Source organism: Equus quagga, chromosome 17 (assembly GCF_021613505.1).
Source record: "Equus quagga isolate Etosha38 chromosome 17, UCLA_HA_Equagga_1.0, whole genome shotgun sequence".
Taxonomy (NCBI): Eukaryota; Metazoa; Chordata; class Mammalia; order Perissodactyla; family Equidae; genus Equus; species Equus quagga.
The window spans coordinates 50,731,931-50,751,108 of record NC_060283.1 but is presented as its reverse complement, the minus strand read 5'-3'; the positions used below and the strand labels follow the sequence as shown (position 1 = coordinate 50,751,108).

Sequence of the window (19,178 nt, the reverse complement as noted above, 5' to 3'; positions counted from 1 at the left end):
TTCTTCCACCCCCAGAGCAACGCCTATCTTGACTTTTTATGGGAAGCATCTCCTTATTTTTCTCATCATCCAAGCACACATCCTTACATAGTGTCGTTCACCTTTGCCTGTTTTGTCTTATTATTTGTATGTCTGTTAGTTCTCCTTTAATCTAGAGGTCTCCCTCCATCTCTTTTTCTTCCCTCTTGCAATGTATTTGTCTTGCAGAATTCCCACTGGTTTTAAAATAAGAAAAAACATTCCCTGCCACTCCTGTAAGGCTTTCCTTGGTCTGATCCCCCCAAACCCCTCCAGCCTCATCTCCCACCAGGCAGCTTTCCACTCTCTTTTTAATCCCATGCCCTTGATTTGGTGCTCACACCTTCTCCAAGCCCCGCCAGGGTTTTTACAAGGGCTGTTTCCTCTGCCTGAGATGCTCTTCCGTCCCTTGTGTCTCCCAGTTAACCCCAACTGTTTTTGAATTTCGGTTGGAGCGTTCCCTCCTCAGAGAAGCCTTCTCCACCTGCCCTGACTTGGTCAATCCCCTGAGCAGAGCCTCTCACAGCCACCTCCCTTCCCCTCCACTGCACAGGTCAACGTGGCGGTTTTCCCCTTGTTGGTGGGATGATACGATTCATGACCGTCAGTTCCATGATGGTAGGGGTTGTGTCTGCTTTTGCTCACTGTTGCTTCTCCACTATCTAGCTGGGTGCCTGGCACATAGTAGGTTTTCGATTAAAAATTTGCTGACTGCTGCCACGGGAGAGATAGCCAGCAGATGCCAATGCAACTAGGAGAGAGGCTGTGTCTGGAGACCTGGATAGAGGAGCCCTGACTCCTCAGAGGTGAGAGCTGAAGCCGCAGGGATAAGTGGGGTCCTGGAGAAGAATGGAGCAGTGAGATGTCCCACGCAGCACACGAGGCCATGCCAGGGTCCTTCTGCCCACCCCGCAGTCTATAGTGCAGGAGCCAGGCCTGGACTGGGATGCTGGAGAGGCTCCTGGGTCCAACCACTCCCACTCGGGGCCACTGGGGCTGAGCTAAGTGGAAACAAATGTTCGCTGGCTTCTCCCCAGCCCAGCCCCTCCCTCTCAGCCCCTGCTCGCCCCTCCCCCTCCTCCAAGCTCCCAGGTTCTTTCTCCCTTTGACTGATGGGGTGATGGGAAGGTTGGGATCAAGGATAGGGTTGAGAGATGTGGAAGATGGGAGGCAGGTGGTCTCTGTGGGGAACTGGGGCCTGGGGTGGGAACCCCCACCCACAAAGGCCCAGAGGGAGTCTTGGAGCAAACTTGGCCCGAAAGGCAGGGATAAGGCTGGCTAAAGCTGGGAACCAGGCATTTGCGTTCCCACCCCAGGCTGGAAAGGCACATTCTCATGACTTCAGGTGGCCTAGAAAAAGCTGATGTAGAGTGATCCGGGATACAGAAGGGAGAGAAAAATGTATCTGTCTCTCGCTTTTCTTTTTTCCTTCCCTCCATCTCTCTAGGGGGCTGGCCTTTCCTCTCTCTGTTCTCCTGGGACCCGGGGACCCAGGGCCCTTAGGAATTCTCAAGCCTTGTCACCACCCTAAAGGAATGAGAGTTAGGTCCCATTGCTAGTGAAAGAAGGAGGGAGAGCAGTGGTGGGGGGGAGGGAGGGAGAGAGGGAGGTTATTGGGAGGGGAAGGGTCACAGGCCCAAATTCCTGGGCTCCTGCAGCTTCAGTCTCTCTGAGAAACAAAGAAACAGAGAAAGTGATTTAGAGATGGACACAAGTAGAGGCCGAATTATGGAAATGGGAAAGACGTGAAGACACAAGAAAGACAGCAAGAGAGAATCCAACAGAGACAGAGGGCTCCGCTCTCCCCTGCAGCGATTCTGATCTTATCTATCTCCAGCTGCCTCTCTCCCCTCCACAGTCCCCACCTCTGCCCCTCCTTCCTCTCCAACTCCACAGCCAGACACCCATGTCTCTCTTCCCCCGCCCCCCCACCCCCCGCTCTCATTTGCGCCAGGGCCTGGAAGTAGAGTTGACAGGTTCTCAGGACTCAAGGCAGAGTGGTGGGGGAAGAGAGGGAGGCGGCCCAGCGCTCAGAGGACAGAAAGTGGGGAATCAGAGTGACCCAACCCCATCCACATTGCCTATTTCTGGGTTGCTGTGTTCCCACTCAATCTTTTGTGATTGTTCTTCTATAGGCATGTCTGTACAGAGGTGTGTGTGTGTGTGTGTGTGTGTGTGGTGTGCGCGCATGCATGCGATCTCCAGGGAGGCAGGCATGTGTCTCAACCTGAGCCAGCCCACCTGTGTGTCCATCCATACCTGTGGGTGAAAGTTATCCGGCATTGTGTAGGGGAGGTGAAGGTGTCCTGTGGTTTCTGTGGGCTGATCTGGAAGCCAGAGCCCAGCTGTGGTGTGTGTGAGTGTGCCTGTGTGTGCACGCATCTTGATCTGTCTTTGCGTGCCTCTGTCTCAATCTCCTGGTCCCCCAGCCCTGCTCCGTGGAATGTCTTCTAAGGTGATAGTGGTGAATTGAAGCCTCAGGAATGTCTGAACTCACCTGTCTGAAGGTTTGGAGGGCATAAGGGCAGAAGTCATGCTCTGCCTCTGCCCAGATGCCAGCTACCCCTAGATGGGAGGGGGGCAGAGGCAAGGTTGCCCTTGGAATTGAGGCCCTGGGAATTGGGGGCTCAGGAGGCCTGCCCATCACAGACTGCAGCCCCCCTCTCCACTGCCCCAGTGCTGCTGCAGGCACTACTGGGTGAACTGGTTCTAGAATGGGACTCTGGTGAGGGGAAAGGATGAGGGCTCAGGGAGTCCAGGGATGGCCAAATATTCTGCAAGATCTGGCCAGAGAGAGCACTGCAGGAGGGGTGGGGCGATCTGTGTGTGTTTGTAGGAAAGGTGGGGGGTGGGGGCAGAAAGGCCGCCTGCGGGGGAGAACGCTTCTTGGCAAACGCCCCAGTTTCCTGAGCTGATCCCTGCTCCCTGCCACTGCTCCCAATTCTGTTGTTTCAATAACATCATTTTTATCCACCCCACAGAGAGACTGTGTCTTAGGAGGGGAGGTGAGGAGCAGGGCCAGGGCATGAGGGGGTGGTAATGGAGAGAGGCTGGGGTCTCGAGGCAGCAGGGACTAAACTTGGGGCGCTCCCTCCTCAGGCAGAGGCAGGGCGGTCCCAGAGTCCTGGTCCCCTGACGACAAAGACAAATACATTAAAATTCTTGCCTCGGAGAAGAATGCAGGATAGGGAGAGCATTTCATAATCTGCAATAACAGTAGCAGGGAGGGGGCAGGGGTGGACAGGGGTTCGGAACCCAGGCAGTGGTTCCCAGGGGGCTGCTCACTGGCCACCTGCAGCCTCAAGGGACCCCTAGAGCCCTCCAGCTGCCTGTTCGGCACCATCTGGCCTGAGCGTGTGCCCAACCTGGGCACGTCTTTGAATGTGCAGTGTCCAGAGCTGGCATTGCCTGCAGAAAGAGCAACTGTGTACAAAATTAATAGGTGCAGGGCTGTGCATGGCATCTGGATGCTATTAAAGGCTAAAATGGGGGGGCAGCACTTGGGCCATGCTCCCCTCACTAGCTCCCTCAGCCACTAGGCCCCCCCCCCTCATCCTTTCCCCTTCTCTAGAGTGCCCTAGCCACCACCCACCAGAACTCTCTGTACCTAGTACAAGGGGTTAGACTGACACAGCCTGGACACCAGTGCCCTGGGGTGGGGCTCCCAGCAAACCCCAGGGCTTCCCTAAGTGCTTAGGCTAACGTTTCTCTATCTCTTTTCTCTTCTCCACTTTCTCATCCTTCCTTTCCTGAATCTGTCTCCTCCCCTGGGTTAAGCACCTATGATGTTTTGTCGCATCCCTTTGGTCCCCCAGCCTTATCTTGATCCACTTGTCTCCACTCTCTGGGGGACTCAGGATCTTGCCCTCTCTCTGCTCATCAGGGCTGTGCATCTCTCTTGGTAGTGGCCTCCCTCCCCAAGTCCAGGTGTCCCCACACTCCAGACGACCTGGAAATTTCCCCCGGGAGCCTGAAGTTTCTGCCACACTTACTTGAGGTCCTCAATCTGTCCTCCCCACCCCAGGACACCCTTAAAGGTTGATGGCCACTCTAGATGGTGGTGGTAGAGAGACTGGCCCTTGCTGTGGAATGTCCCGCACCACCTGTCCCTCGACACCCCTGGGGCACGCGGGGCCGGAGGGGAGGAGCAGGGACTGCAGTGGCTGCCAGGCTGCTTAGCGTGATGAATGGAGCTGTCCCTCCTCCCCACGGGGCCTTTGATCTCCCCCGTGGGGAGGGGGCCAGGGGCATCAAAGACATTTTTGCGGCATTAGAGAATCAGATAAACGCCATCTCACCTGCAGCTGGCTCTCCCACCCCTTCTGGCCGGGCCAAGCCGGGGAAGAAACGTGAGGCAGGGACCCGCGGACACGCGAGGCCCGGCTGCGGGGCGTTCTGACCTCTCCCTCTCTGGCAAGTCTGCAACTTCAGCTCTATCGCTCGCTTACACGTGCGAGCGCTTGAGCGCAGGCCATCAAGAGGTTCCTCTTGCTGTCTAATCTCCTCTCCGCACCTCCCTCCCCCGGACGCGGGTTTGAAGAGGCGGGGTGGCTGGGGAGCGAGAGTGGAGGCCTAGGGCTTCCTCCTTTTGGCAAGGAAAGGCTGAGAAAGGAGCGTGCGGCGCGGGGGCGGGGCCCGGTAAGAGATGACCCCTCCAGAGACGGCCCGTTGGGCCATCGAGTTCGACACCCAACCCCGGAGCACCCAGCGCCCCCCGGCCGACTTCCTCTCCTGGCCCCCGCTCCAGCATCTCCCTCCGCACCGCCCCCCCCCCCCCCCCCCCCCCCCCCCCCCCACCCAAACTCCCTCATTCCTGGGAAGTTTTCTCTCTTTACAGTCAACAAACCTGTCAAACGTCTCCCTTCCAGCCCGTCCCCCATTCCTCAGCTCCTCTTCCTTCCCGCTCTTACCCTTCTCCACCCTACTTCCCCGCCCCTCCTTGCCCCCGACTCCGGGCGGCGGCGGGGGGCTCCCAGTCCGCGAGAGGCGAGGTGAGGGGGCGAGGCAGGCGGGTCCCGCAGCCACGAGCGCTCTCGGGCCCCGCCCCGGGACCTCGCTCCCGCCCTCCGCTGAGCTCCGCGCCCGCCGCCCCGGGGCGCACGGCTCCCTCCCCAGAGTCCCGCCGCCTGACTGTCGCAACTGCCACCCCCACGGCCCCCCTGCCCCTCGCCCCCGCTCCCTCCCACCCCCGCCCCCGGCTCTGATTTCTTCTCCCGAGCGAGCTCGGCAGGAGACACAGGCGCTGGCTGCCCCGTCCGCTCTCCGCCTCCGCCGCGCCCTCCTCGCCCGGGATGGGCCCCCCCGCCACCGCCGCCGGAGCCATCGCCTCCCGGCCGCCGCTGCCGTCGCCCCGCGCGCCCTGAAGCCTGGGCCCGCGCGTGCACCGGTTGGCCCCGCAGTCTCGCCCACTGCCCGCACCGGCCGGCCGTAGAGCGGTCACGATGCTGCCGCCCGCGCCCTCCCGCCTCGGGCTGCTGCTGCTGCTGCTCCTGTGTCCGGCGCACGTCGGCGGACTGTGGTGGTGAGTGCTGCACCAGGCTGACCCGGCGCGGCTCCGGACGCTCGAGGGTGGGGACCTCGGGACCCATCGCGGGGCTCCGAACCGCGCTCCACTGCCTCTGAGCTCTACCTGCGCGCGGAGCCCAGCCTCAGGGCAGCTGGAGAGGTGCCCGGGAGGTGCGTGCCGCTCTCCTGCCGGCCTCCGCCAGGGGCACTTCTGATCCGCCACTTAGACGTTCCTAACCCCCCACCCCACCTCGCACAACCTAGCGTATTTCCTCCTCCCGTGTCCCACACCCCCCACCCCACCTTCCCCAGGTTATGCGCTCCATCCAGGTCACCAAGGAATTGGCGGGTGGGTAGGAGAGAGCTACCACGGAGAGAGGGGGTAAGATCGGTAGTCTGAGATCCGAAGAAAAGAGTGTGTGATGGGGGCTCTGCATTTAGGGGAGACAGGCTGGACTTGGGGAAAAGAGAGGAGCAAGGTGGGAAGTACAGGCGAGGCAGGGTCAAACGGCTGCCTCTTCCTCGCCCCACTTTACCCACCAGCTTCTCTCTGGGCTCCTTCAGAGTGGGCAGTAGTGGGCAGGAAAGGGGGAGACTGAGTCAGGACCTTGACTTTCTCTACTTCCTCCTCCCCAAGCAAAGAGGAGGAAAGGCAGGAAAGGGACCCAGACGCCCGGCCCTTCCAGATTTGGGGGTCGTGGATGAGAAGACGTGCAGCTCAGGAGGTCCTGGGAACCGGGGAGAGTCCTAGCGGAAGGGAGAGAGGCCGGGCCAGCAGAGGGATGGGGACGTCTTCCCAGACCTGGCCTCCAGACCTGGCCCAGCTGGAGCAGACACCTAGGCAGCGAAGGTTGCGAGAACTTTGAGTCTTGGGGAGTGGACAGGGGCTGAGAAGGTTGGGTGCCCGCTCAGAGATCCGAATCCCGTAGCCTTTTTTTTTTTTCCTTCCCAGTCTCCAGAACAGCAAAGACCCGCCCGGAATAGCTCAGTGTTTAGAGAGGAGGGACTTGGACAATACCGCTGATGCGTCAGCCAATCCTAAGAGGGCAGGGGCTTGTCTATTTGCATATCTCCATGTCATTGGCTGGATTGCTCTACCCCCGGTCCTCCCCCACCGCCGGATTTGGAAGGAGGCGTGGCGCAGGCAGAGCCCTCTCTTCTAGAGGATCCAGAGCAGGATGCCCACACAGGGAGCTGCTGGCCGCGGTCCCTCTCCCATGATGCGGGAGAGACGTCCCTCGGGAGTGTCATTGAGGGGGCAAATTGAGGATGACCCAGGTCCTGGCTAGGGAACATGCATCTTTTGATCCTGACTTAGCATAAAGCAGTAGCGGCTTTGAAATAGACAGACCTGAGATCTAATCTCGGCCATTTGTTAAGTCTGTGACCTTGGGCAAGTCAATTCTCCCTGCTCCCCAACGTCTCAACTGTAAAATAAGCAAACAGCCCCCCTACTTGGCAGGCTACATAGGAGGATTAGGAGGGATGACCTACAAAATGACCTGACGTTGGAAGGTGCTCCAAAGATTTAAATCCCCTCCTCCACACCCCATGTTCTCCTGGCTGGAGTCCCCACGTGTGAAAAGGGGGATTAATTTAAATTTAAAATCCAGGGCCCCAAGCAAAACTTTTTAAAGGGCTCTCTCTTGTTCCCCAAACACACATTTCCTAACTTTGCCCTTTCTCAAGTATGGGGACAGGGGTCTCTCCCTGGTGGTTGTCGCTTTCCCTTCCTTCCCACTCCGTTTGTCCAAATCATTCTCATCCTTTCAGTTAAAAATACCACTTCCACCATGAAGCTGTCCCTCTGTCTTTCCTCCCTTGCCTTCTCTGTGCTCCCACTGCACCCCATGCATTGGGAAACTATGCCAGTTACCACAATTTACTGACAACCCTCTCCTCTTGGCTCTCTCTTCCCTGCTCCTGGAAGGGACAGCCTTTGTCTTTAGGGCCCTGGGCTAAATGTGCAGGGGACAGTTTTGTGGAGTGTTGCTGAATTGCTTGATTCAGCTTTCTGGGGTTTGTATCTGTGGGGGTTCCTTTGTTCAGGAGGGGCTGCTGGGTGGGAGCCAAGCCAGAGGGAGAGAGACCTGGTCCCTTGGAGACTGACCCTGAAGCTGGGAAGCAGGGAGTGGGGGAGGAGGTAAGGAGGGCAGGTGTGGGAGAACACAGAGGCCTTCATGGCCACAGCTGCAGGGCGAGGCGGGTGAAGAGTGAGGGGCTAGGGTGATAAGGTGGACTGCCTGGCTCAGATGCTTCTCAGAGAGACCCTGCCTCTCCCCGCTGCCTTGCCCCCCCCCCCCCCTCTGTCTGTGTCTGACACTTCATTCCTCTGGTCTGAGCCCAGATTCCCTTTCTCAGGATCTCTGAATCTGCTTGGTTACACTAGTGTCCCCACCTCACCCCTTCCCTCCATTATTGGGAGTGGGCTGGTGGGCCAGACCCAGCATCCCAGGTAGCCTGAGGCTCCTGCCACTCATCCCACCATCACCACCCCCCAACCCCGCAGCTTCATTTTGGCTAAGAGCTTTTTCAGACCAGGAGCCTCCGGGCTGTTCTCTGATGTCTAGGACCGCTTGCTGGCTCTCTTTTCCCTGCTTCTCAGAAAATGCTGGCCAGGCCAGAGCTCCAGCGGGAGGGAAGCAGCTGGACCCACAGCAGCTCACTGCAGCCCACTCTGACATTCCAGCAGCAGCCAGGCTGGGAGCAGAGAGGACCCCAGGAACTCTGAGTGGCTTGACAGTACTGGTTAGGAAAGCAGGGTCCTGGAGGGGAGTGGTCCAGGCCCTGGAATAGGCTCATGGACCTGGCTCCATGTGCCAGAGAAATTTCCTTTCCACCTTCTTCCCCCTCCTCCTTCTTCCCAATGCAATGCATGCTTTCTAAACTCTGCCTCTGGCCTCTCTGTCTGTCTCTCTCCTGTCTGTAACCATATCTTTGTGAATCGCAGAATCCCAGATTCCAGGACATTGGCCAGGCTCCCTTGAGGTCATTTTGTCCAGCCCACTGCCTCCGGGCCACCCAGTCTATGCTCTGGACCTGACAGATACCGTATTGAGAGTGAGCACAGAAGGAGAGGCTATGGCTTCCTGGTCACCAGCTCCCACCCCTCCCACCCTTCCCCAGAAAGTTCTCCTCAATGTTCCACCCATCTTTATTTATACCTTCAATCAATGGATGTAGAAAATAGCCCACTCTCACAGAATAGCCAAATCAATCTCCCTTCTCTCTTCCTCTTTCCTCTGTTTCATATTTTCTATGAACGAAACGAGCCCTCCCCTTGTTCCACTAGGAAAAACACCACCCAGTCTTACTCCCTTCCCCCATCTCATCTTGCAGCCTCATCTCTGGCCCCACAGGGAGGCAGGGAAAGGACCCCAGCTTCTTCCTGATACCCAGGTTTGCAGCTGTGACCCCCACCGCAGGCAGGGCCTGGCCACCCTCTCCCATCCCGGCTTCATCTGAGGCCTCTGACCCCTCATGGGCAGTCCTGTTCCTGGCCCCCGCCAGGCTCAGGGTGGGGTGGGGATGGGGGTGGGGTGGCCATCCAGTCCCCCCCACCTCCAGCCCTCCCGCCTTGGCAGCTTCCCCTGGAGGGAGACAATGAGGCTGTGAGCAGAAAAGGGCAGGGGCAAAGGAGGCTGGCTTGATCTGGCCAGAGCATGCCCTGAGCCCACCAGAGTCCTGGCATGGTGACACTTCCTGGGGGGGGCAGCCCCCTCCTGCCCCGTTCTCATCAGAAGCCAGGAGTTGGTGGGGGGAGGTCAGCGGGAGGTTTGATCACCAGGGCCCAGCAAGGGGGATTCCAGAATGTGTACTTTGAGGGAGAAACACAGCTGTGGAGTAGAAGAGGCGAGGGCGGGGCACTCAGGCTGGCAGCAGGGCGCCCCGCCAGCCAGAGCAGGAGGCGCCTGGGGAACACAGAAGCCTGTCCCTGGAGACTGGGGCCAGTGCCCTCTAGCCTGCCTCCTTCCTGCCTGGGGTGGGGTGGGGAGAGACCTTGGGTGCTTCCCCGGCCTGACTGAGGAGGAGCTGAAGGAAGGAAAGGTCCTCTCCCTTTTCCCACCTGGCTTCTTTGGCTGGTTCCTCCAGCTCTGAGCCCTCCGTTCAATCCAAAAATTAGATCCAGAAAGGTCTTCGAGATCCTCCGGCCCAATCTTCTCACTTATGGTGAGAAGTCCAGCAAAAGCCAGGGACAGAAGGTGACTTGCCTGAGGCCACCCAGAGTGCAGTTAGCTGGGGGCTAGGGCTGGGAGTCCAGCTTCTGCTGAGTACCTCATCCTTGTGTGCAGTAGGGGGTAGGGGTCAGGAAGCGGGTACAGGGCCTTCCACAGGCCCCCTCTGCTCCCCCATCCCCACCCTCACTTGGGTGTTCCCCACCTGAGCATGGGAGAGCAGAAGGCACATGACAGATTCTCCTCAGGACATCCAGTGGATGGTCAATGTGTCTACTCCTTTGCTCCCACGGCTCTGACCAATAAGAAGCCCTCTCGTATGGTGGGATCTGTCAGGGAAGGGCAAGTCCCTGCCTCTCCCCAGAGCAATGAGAAGGACAGAAGTGTAAGGAGCTGGGAAGGGCAGTGTCTAAGACTGGGCAGGAGGCACCAACTGGGGCTGGGGGCAGGGGGGAGCGGTGGAATGGGGTGGCTGGTAGGCGGTGGGGAAGCAGGGGTTAATGGAACCGGGCATCACTGGCTTTGATGTGGCGGTTGGGGTGGGGGCAGGGACTGGGGGAGGGGGAGCAGTAATTACCGAGTTAGGCAGAGCAGGACAGGACAGGCTGGCGGGCACAGGCCCGGGCCCAGCCGCCTCAGCAGCCGTCAGGCAACATTTTTCTGCCCCTTCTCCACCACCCACCTCCCCCACCCCCGTGCAGCCCCCACCCACAGCCCCAGGGCTCAGGGCTCCCTCTGCTGGCTCCTGGGAGGTGGGGGTCAGACTAAGGACCCTGGGGATCAATGTGGGGAAATAGAGGGGGCTGGCTATGAGACCTTTTAGAGGAGGCTGGGCATCCAAGGGGTCTGTGATCCCCTTGGCCTCAATCATCCCTCCAGGAGTGCTTGCTGGGGAAGAAGATGGTCATGGAAGGCGCTTCTGGTCCATAGGCAGGGCTGATAGGGGAGGAGGAGACATAGGGATCCAGGCTGAGAAGTAAGGGCAGAGAGTTGGAGAAAAGAATGTTCTCAGGAACCCACCAACACCATCTGTACTCCGCCTGTTTGCCCCACGCTGTGCAGGCCCAGGAGAAGGATACGGCTGTGAAGGGGAAGACGAAAAACACTTGTGCAAGCCACTCTCTGGACAGGCTCTTTTCATATGTAACCCGAGAAGGAGGCAGGTATTATTATTTACTTCCATCCTACTGCGGAGGAGACTGAGCCTCAGAAGGTTAAGTTCCATCATTCATTCCCCCAATCCTAAGGGTCGACCTCACGTGCTGGAGACCCAGCATCTCAGAACCAGCAGATAGCAGAGCCCAGATCCACAGTCCCATGGGCCTCCAAGCCCGAGCGTGCTCTGCTGACGACACTATGCTTCCTCGTGAGATCTTCATCTTTGATGAGTTTTCTAATTGGAGAGATAAGACAAGAAAATATCACAAAATAATTACATCACTGGCAGGAGAACAAGTGTCCCCCAAATGAGATGAGTGACACCTGGAGTGAGGCAGCGGGGGGAGGTCAGCCAGGCTCCTTAGGGCAAGTGGAATCCCAGGTGAGCTTCGAGAGACGCTAGGGGGGATTTTGATAACTTAGGGGTTGGCTTAGGGGTTGGCTCTGAGTCCAGAAACGTAGTGATGTAATCTGGGATGGAAGCAGAGCTCACCAGCCCTGGTAGGAGTGAGGGCCGTGTGGAGGATGGCGTGTGAGGCCACCTGAGGTCTTCCGATACCACATGTGGCCATATCCCTCCAGCCTCTTTGGTTTCTAAAAGATTCCCCTAACTTTCTTGCAATAAGGATTCCTCTACTGAGTGGCCAGGGTCGGCCACCTCCCTTCTCATATCGCTCACCTGTATACTGGGGGTAAAGTGGGTGGAGTGAACTAATTGGTCACTGGCATTCTCTTTGGCCTTCTAAATCTAGGGGTGGAAAGGTAGGTTAGGCCAGAACCCGGGGCCTCCAGGGCCTAGATCTACGGATGTTGCCAGTAGGATCTGTCTGGCCCCTGATGCCACCTCACTCCACTACTGATTCTACCAACCAAGGTCCCTTCCTGGGAGGAAAATCTTGGCACAGGCCAAGCCAGTTAGGATGGCCAGCCCTAGGCTTGTCCATTCTTGTCTGCATACTGATTTCCTTTGGGGCTAGCCTCCTTTTTTCTATGCCCAGGAATAGCTATTTGATTAGGATCTCTGATCCAACATATTATATATTATATATTTCCTACCACCACTGCGCTCCAGCCCGCAAAACATGCTGATGCTCCCAAATGGGCACATCTTCTCTGGGCTGATCCCAGGCCAGTGCTGACTCAGAGGCCCCAAAAGCAGAGTTCATTCCCTAAGGAAGCAGATGGGAAGGAAGCAGGGTACAGGAAGAGGGGAGATGGGGGAGTTATTTCTTGATGCGGAGTCAAGTATTAAAGTTAGAGGGGATGTGTGAGCCTCTCATGCTAACTCTTCATTTTTCTGAAGCCCAGAGAGGAAACTGACTTGCCCAGAGTGGCTCAGCTCACTCAGTCGACAGAGACCAAAGCTTGGAAGTGAGGCGGTGTTTTACCCAATGCCTCCCTGCCACTCCCCCTCTGGAGTTTCCTTTCCTGGGACTCGAGGATGGGAGCGAGGACAGGAGGGCAGGGAGCAAGCTGGTCTCTTGGGATTCTGGCTGCAATACTGCCCATCCCTCCTCCTGACCAACTCGTAAACAAATCTAGTTCCCAGGCAGCCAGCCAGCTTGAGGAGCCAGACCCAGACCAGGACCTGGCTCTGGGGCAGCCCCTCAACCCTGAGAAGGGCTGGCTCCACCTCCTGAAGGGCCGTGCCCTAATCCCTCCTCTATCTCTAGCCCCTGGGAAGCAGACAAGGGAGGTCGATGGTTTCGCCTTTCGCCCGTGGGTACCCCCACCCTCTCCTCCTTTTCTAGGGCAGTAGAGGGAGAGAAGAGGGATGGGGCAGAGCAACCTTGAGAAGATAAGGCCAGTCAACCTTGGGAAAGTAGGGAGTTAGCAGAGGGCAGGGTTGGGGAGGGGAGACTGGGGAACTTAGCAGCATAGCATAGCGGGGGTGGAAAAGATGAGTTTGCAGAGCCCTAAGCTCCTGGGCGGTGGAGCCTCGGACATGCAGGTGGCAGGGGCGGCGCTGGACAGCTGTGGGGAGGCCTGGTTCCCTGCCTCTGAATCCAGTGGGGAAAAGAAAAGAATCGAGGAAGCTAATTAGGAGTCATGAGTCACCTGTAGACTGGGGCCTGGGCTCAAGTGAGGACCTTCTCCTTAAATGACTCGTTCATCCATTCACTCAAAAACACGTGTTAAATGGTATTCATTGTAGTACGATGGTAATTGTTCATAATATGCAAATTTCCCTAATTGGGGGGAAATATGAATTAAGCACCTAATAATCTGCCATGGGAGGCAAAAGAAAATGGCAGTCCTAACTCTCAAGGCACTCAAGGTCTTACCTACCGACACTGCACAACCAAACTGGAAGCTGCCCCGAATCCTTTTCGTAATGAAGTGGGATAAGCGGATGGAGAGGGGCCAGATAAATAGATAGACAGTGAATGACTTTTGAAGGTCACTGGGCCACTGGGAGCCATCTTGGGCTGACCTACCCTTGGCCCAGTCCCCACTACTCCATCTGTCACTTCTCCAGGATTGGGAAGGGATGGGGCTGGACCTTCCCAGGAGACACTTCCAGTGATTGGCAGGTCCTAAGCACGGAGGAAGGAAGGTCTGGACTATAAGCCTCTCCACTGAGGAGAGAACCTTGGCTCCTGGACTACTCGGTAGGGATGACGACCATGACCTGTTAGGGTGGGGGGCTGTGTGTGGTAGGAGACCTTAAAGGACTCAGCTTACACATCTTCCTGCAACCGCCTCTTCCAGCATCTCACTCCTTGGTGTTGAGAAGTTCTACCTTAAGACCTAAATTCCTCTTGCTGCTCTTTAAGCACGTTGCATCTCATGGTTGTGGGGCCAGAACATGCCTGGGCAGCTTGTACTTGTGGAGCCAATGGGGACAGTGGGGTGGATGTGTACCAAAGCCAAACTGAAAAGTAGGCCACTTTGACCTGTGGCACACATCTGCCACCATTTTCTTCTGCATTTTCTATCTCCTGCTGCCATTTCTCCCCTCCCAGAGTCTTTTTCTGCCCTCTGCTGAAAGGTTTTTGAGTGGTCTCAAATTACCCTTGGCTCCCATTCATTCCTACAACACAGGGATCCTAGCCAAGCGTTCGAATGAGAGCAATCTGATTACAGGGGTTCCACGCAGATGTGAATACCCAGCTGACTTTACCTGCAGGGGTCTGGTATATGGAAACCAAACGGCAGCTCTCTCCTCAGGTGGAATGAAGGCTGGAAATGGAGGGATTTCTGAAAGTGGGTGGAACTTCCTGTGAGGTCTTTATTCACCAAGCCAAACAGCACCCCCTTCCCCAGTCAGCTGTGTCATCCCAGGGCACAGCGCTTGGCTTGCTACTGTCCTGCTCTGGAAAGGTCACAGACCCTGGAGCAGAAGAGTCAGTGTCACCTACTTGACAACAATGCTCCAGACACTCAATCCCCAGCCCCTCGCTCCTGCTCTCCAGTTCAGGGAAACAGAGGATGTCAGGGTGGGAGGGCCCACCTTAGAGACCAAAGCCCAGCCGGATTTTACAGACAGACAAACTTGGGCTATAGAGAGGGTGTGTGTGTGACTTTCCTCAGAACCTCCATTCCCTCGTCACTCTACCATCCCGTGGCTATCTAGATCCCCAGGATGGCCCCTGCCTTTCTAGCAACACTTATTAAGCTGACACATATCCAGTTTGTCGTCCACTGAGACCAGATCCTTCTCTGATAGTACCTACTTCTCTTTGCTATCTCTTTATGATACACACTTTCTTTTCTTTGATAGCCTTCTTTATTTCCCTTCTGTTAATTTCTTCCTTGTCTCCCTTTGGGCCAGGCCTGTTGAATTTTAACCTCGGCCTACCTGGTGCCAGCTGCCTTCACCTTGAGTCAAATTCGCATAGGAAATTATTAGTGAAGGTATGCACAGAAGGGTAATACTGAATCCTTGCTCGACATCAATTTCAGTCTAGAATCTAGTTAAGAGGGAACACAGGCATGGAAGAGAACCAGACAGGACAATCTCAATCTCAGTTGGTGGGGGTGGGGTGGGGAGGAGGCGCGTGCCAGCTCCTGGCTGTGGGGTGAACAGAGCTCGTCTCCCTCCCCTCACCCCAAACCCTTTGGGTTATACCCTCCTTCTGTTCTTTGCTCCCCAGGGCCGTGGGCAGCCCCTTGGTCATGGACCCTACCAGCATCTGCAGGAAGGCACGGCGGCTGGCAGGTCGGCAGGCTGAGTTGTGCCAGGCCGAGCCAGAAGTGGTGGCTGAGCTGGCCCGGGGCGCCCGACTAGGGGTGCGAGAGTGCCAGTTCCAGTTCCGGTTCCGCCGCTGGAACTGCTCCAGCCACAGCAAGGCCTTCGGGCGCATCCTGCAGCAGGGTCAGTGCCGGGAGGGGAGCTGGGGGACCAGAGAAGAGGGTGGGCGTTTGGGGATGCTTTTCCACAGGTCTCTGGGCACCCTGCCCTGACCTTGTCTCCCAGCCCCAGGTCACACTGCCTCGCCCACCGCAGTCCCCCAGGAGCCAGCTTTGGTCCTGCCGGCTGACTGCTCTCCCTGCCCTCGCAGACATCCGGGAGACGGCCTTCGTGTTCGCCATAACGGCGGCGGGTGCCAGCCACGCGGTCACGCAGGCCTGCTCCATGGGCGAGCTGCTGCAATGCGGCTGCCAGGCGCCCCGGGGGCGCGCCCCACCCCGCCCCCCTGGCCTGCCAGGCACCCCGGGGCCCCCTGGCCCTGCGGGCTCCCCGGATGGCAGCGCCGCCTGGGAGTGGGGAGGCTGCGGCGACGACGTGGACTTCGGGGATGAGAAGTCGAGGCTCTTTATGGATGCGCGGCACAAGCGGGGACGCGGAGACATCCGTGCATTGGTGCAGCTTCACAACAACGAGGCAGGCCGGCTGGTGGGTATGCGCAGGAATGTGTAAGAGTGTGGAAATGTGTGTGTGGAAACGCGTGTGAGTGTGCAAGTGTGGGAATGTGTGAGTTGGTGTGAGTGGATGTGGGAGAGAGGTATGTGTGTTGGAGTGAGTGAGTGAAAATGTGTGAGGAAGTGAGGTGTGTATGTGTAGGAGTACGTTAATGGGTGTGCAACCAGGAGGTGGGAGGGGACCACTTAGGAAGATTGGCTCCAGGGGTGGACTGGCATGTGGGAGGTGAGGTGGCCAGCATAGAAGAGGGAGTCATTTGGGCCTGGGAGGGCCCAAGGCTGGTGGTCCAGTGGGTAGGGTGGGGAGGGGACACTCAGAGCAGAGGACTCAGGCCCTTTAGGGACCCCAGGTAGGGAGGGCATCCCTCTGAGACAGGACAGGTGGGGCAAAGCTGGGGGTGGGTGGAGCTCCGGCTGCCAGGGCAGGGCAGAGGAGGGAGCCAAAGGCTGGGATGGAAGAAAGGAGAGAAGCTGGGGCAAAGGTTTGGGCTCTGGAGGTAGGGGAGCCAGGAGAAGTGAGAGAGGCCTGGAAAGGGGAAGAACAGGCCCAAGGGGCAAAGAGCTTGGAAGGGAGTGAAGGACACAGAGTAGATCCTGGGGGAGGTAGGGGGGGCCAGGCAGAGGCCAGGAGAGCCGTGACAAAACCTGGGCACTTTGCTGGCTGCCCAGCAACCCCAGAGCAGGCCCTGCCCAGAACCCTGCAGCTTGCCCCTTTTCTCTGCAATGAGGACCCTAGGAGCTCCTGTTTAGGGACAAGAAGCTGTCCCATGAGATGCTTCCAGGAGGCGGTGGAGGGAAGGAGAGGGGCCCTGCAGGGGGAGGGAAACACACAAGTCTGCAGATCAGGTTGGCCCCTGAACTCTGAGCTTCCTGAGATGATCTTCCTGGGTCATCGGACCCCATAAATCTCTGGTCACGTTGTGATTCTTAGACCCCTGCTTCAGACCCAAGTACCAAATAAGGGGCAGGGTTCCTGGGTTCTGGTTCTCGGAAGCGGGTCACCAGGGGCCCTCCTGCACCCTATGCCTCAGTTCTGGAGTGCTCCAGCGACACCCACATACACATCCTGTGTCCTGTAGGGTTCGGGCCTGAGGCATCGGGCAGGGGGGTGCGAGGGACCGGAGAGGAATGTCCGGACAGGCCCACATACCTGTTGGAGAGGGTTGGGGAGGAGTGGTGGAGACAGACGCCCAGGCGGCCAGTTCTGCGTCTCTGCTTAGCGCTGCCTGGGGCCGTGAGGGGCAGGAAAGAGGGGGCCGGGTTGGCAAGAGGAATGGGGCGCGACAGCTGCCACCTCCCCCACTCCTCCAGGGAGACTCTCACCCTTGCCTTCCATTTTCCTTTCTCCCCCATCCCCTGGCTTTGTATCCGGGAATCTCTGCACCACATACTGTCCCCCACTCCCCATTTCTCCCACTCCTCCACCCTTATCATTCTTATTCCTCCTCGGGGCTGTGGCTGCCTTGATTTACTCCTTCCCACCTCGTGCTCTCCTTTTTTCTGGTCTGCTCTTTCCCCTCTTCCGTCCACCGTCCCCATCTTATTTTCTGATGGTCCTCTGGGGCTTTCCGCGCCCTGCGTCCCCCATCTGTCCCCATACGCTGCTCCTCTGCTCCCCGCAGGCTGTGCGGAGCCATACGCGCACCGAGTGCAAGTGCCACGGGCTGTCGGGCTCGTGCGCGCTGCGCACCTGCTGGCAGAAGCTGCCCCCGTTCCGCGAGGTGGGCGCGCGGCTGCTCGAGCGCTTCCACGGTGCCTCGCGTGTCATGGGCACCAACGACGGCAAGGCTCTGCTGCCCGCCGTCCGCACTCTCAAGCCGCCGGGCCGCGCCGACCTGCTCTACGCCGCCGACTCGCCCGACTTCTGCGCCCCCAACCGGCGCACCGGCTCGCCCGGCACGCGCGGCCGCGCCTGCAACAGCAGTGCCCCGGACCTCAGCGGCTGCGACCTGCTGTGCTGCGGCCGCGGGCACCGCCAGGAGAGTGTGCAGCTCGAGGAGAACTGCCTGTGTCGCTTCCACTGGTGCTGCGTAGTGCAGTGCCACCGCTGCCGCGTGCACAAGGAGCTCAGCCTCTGCCTCTGACCCGCCGCGCGGCTCTCCAAACGGCGCGCGCCGCCGCCTCTCGGCACCTGCGGGACCTCTGGTCTCCAGCAGGGGACGCTGCCCCGGCCCAGCTTCCCCTTGCGAAAGTCCCTCTCCCGGGCCTCTGTAAACTGTGAGGCAGGGGGGCTTGAGATACACGCCCCTCTTTGAAGGCCCAGGGCATGGGAGGGGTCCCCGAGAGGCGTTCTGGGGGCTCTTGAGGGAGACTATACTGCCCCTGTGTTTCCTTGGCCCTCAGATGGAAACCAAAGAGCCAGTCTCTAGGCCTCTGGATGCCGGATGCCTCAGAACTGCTGGCCACGGGGTGGGTGGGTAAGTTTAGTATCAATAAAGATATTTAAACCAAAAGGACTGGGCCCACAGTTTTGGAGGGGCTCTGGTCTCCTGCGGGCTGCCATGGGGCCAGGCTCTGGAAAGAGTGTGTGAAGGGAGATGGTTTTGATAGAACTAGCATCTCAGGGGTCATCATCTGGAGTCCTTATCTCCCCCCCCCCCCCCCAACTAGATCCAGCTTTCCTGACAACCTTAGTAAAGAGTGCCAAATCTCTCCCTTGGCATTCTTGTTCACTCTTGTCACACATCTCGGGCCTGGATCTGCAAGCTGGGGAAGAACTAGCAATCCTCCTTTAAAGGAGCAGACTGAAAGCGGCCAGGGAGAGAAGACGAGAAGTCTCTGGACGTGTACTCAGCTCTCAGTTCACCCCTCATCTCAATTCTGGGGGAGTGTGACACCTTCATCTGCTCTTCTGTGTCTGTGACCCCTGGAGAATTTGAGGGGGTAGACTTTTAGGGCCACCCAAGCCCATAGGATTAAAGTCCTTTATTAACTATAGAATGTGATGAAAATATGTTCTTAGTAACATCAGACTTTGTTACCACTGAAACTAACTTTGCCCCCATTAACATTGAAAAGGCTGCCCAGAACAGCATTTCTAATCACACTTGGAGGAAGACCATGCAGAGTTGTCCCAAGGTTTGTCTTGGCACCTAACCACAGTTCCTTCCTTCTGGTTCTTTCTCGGGAAGCTGATGGTGAGGATGAAGGGACAGAGAGGAAGAGTTTGGGGTTCTAGGTTCTCCAGAGCTGAACATCATGTTACCATCCTCCTCCAAAGAGAATGGGGGAAGGTGTGGCCCCACGGCTGGGTCTCAGAGCCCCCAGTCCTCCCACAGTCTACATCCTGCAGTGGGGAATGCCTCCCCATCAGGCATGGAGGGCAAGGCATCAGCTTTGGATTCAGGAGCTCTGGGTTTGAAGCTGGTGCTACTGCTTAGAGGTTTACAGTATAGGTGGTGTGAGCCTCATTTTTTTAATCTATACAATGGGAATATCATTCCGTTTCAGTTATCC

At 57.8% G+C, this 19,178-nt stretch overlaps 1 protein-coding gene and 1 long non-coding RNA gene across 3 annotated transcripts; one reads left to right on the top strand and one right to left on the bottom strand.

Moving 5' to 3' along the window:
* The first annotated feature begins 5,261 nt into the window (after positions 1–5,261).
* Positions 5,262–18,311, top strand: WNT6 (Wnt family member 6). Of its 2 annotated transcripts, none has more exons than XM_046643068.1 (4): positions 5,262–5,539; positions 14,954–15,174; positions 15,362–15,696; positions 17,345–18,311. In XM_046643068.1, the coding sequence occupies exons 1-4, from the start codon at positions 5,460–5,462 to the stop codon at positions 17,804–17,806; spliced, it is 1,098 nt and encodes a 365-aa protein (XP_046499024.1). In that variant the 5' UTR covers positions 5,262–5,459; the 3' UTR covers positions 17,807–18,311. The 2 variants fall into 2 exon arrangements, with proteins under 2 accessions (XP_046499024.1, XP_046499025.1); XM_046643069.1 differs by lacking the exon at positions 5,262–5,539 and adding an exon at positions 14,640–14,714.
* On the bottom strand, positions 10,820–14,524 carry LOC124228510 (uncharacterized). The gene is made up of 2 exons (XR_006885732.1): positions 13,981–14,524; positions 10,820–11,091 (listed from the first exon to the last, which is right to left on the bottom strand). It is a non-coding gene; the product is annotated as an uncharacterized LOC124228510 (long non-coding RNA).
* Positions 18,312–19,178: the final 867 nt, after the last annotated feature.

Excerpts from the sequence above, each read along its gene's own strand:
- WNT6 (XM_046643068.1), top strand. The coding sequence starts at position 5,460 with ATGCTGCCGCCCGCGCCCTCCCGCCTCGGGCTGCTGCTGCTGCTGCTC. Across the intron at positions 15,175-15,361 it reads CGGGCGCATCCTGCAGCAGG|ACATCCGGGAGACGGCCTTC; the intron begins GTCAGTGCCGGG and ends CTGCCCTCGCAG. Across the intron at positions 15,697-17,344 it reads ACAACGAGGCAGGCCGGCTG|GCTGTGCGGAGCCATACGCG; the intron begins GTGGGTATGCGC and ends TGCTCCCCGCAG.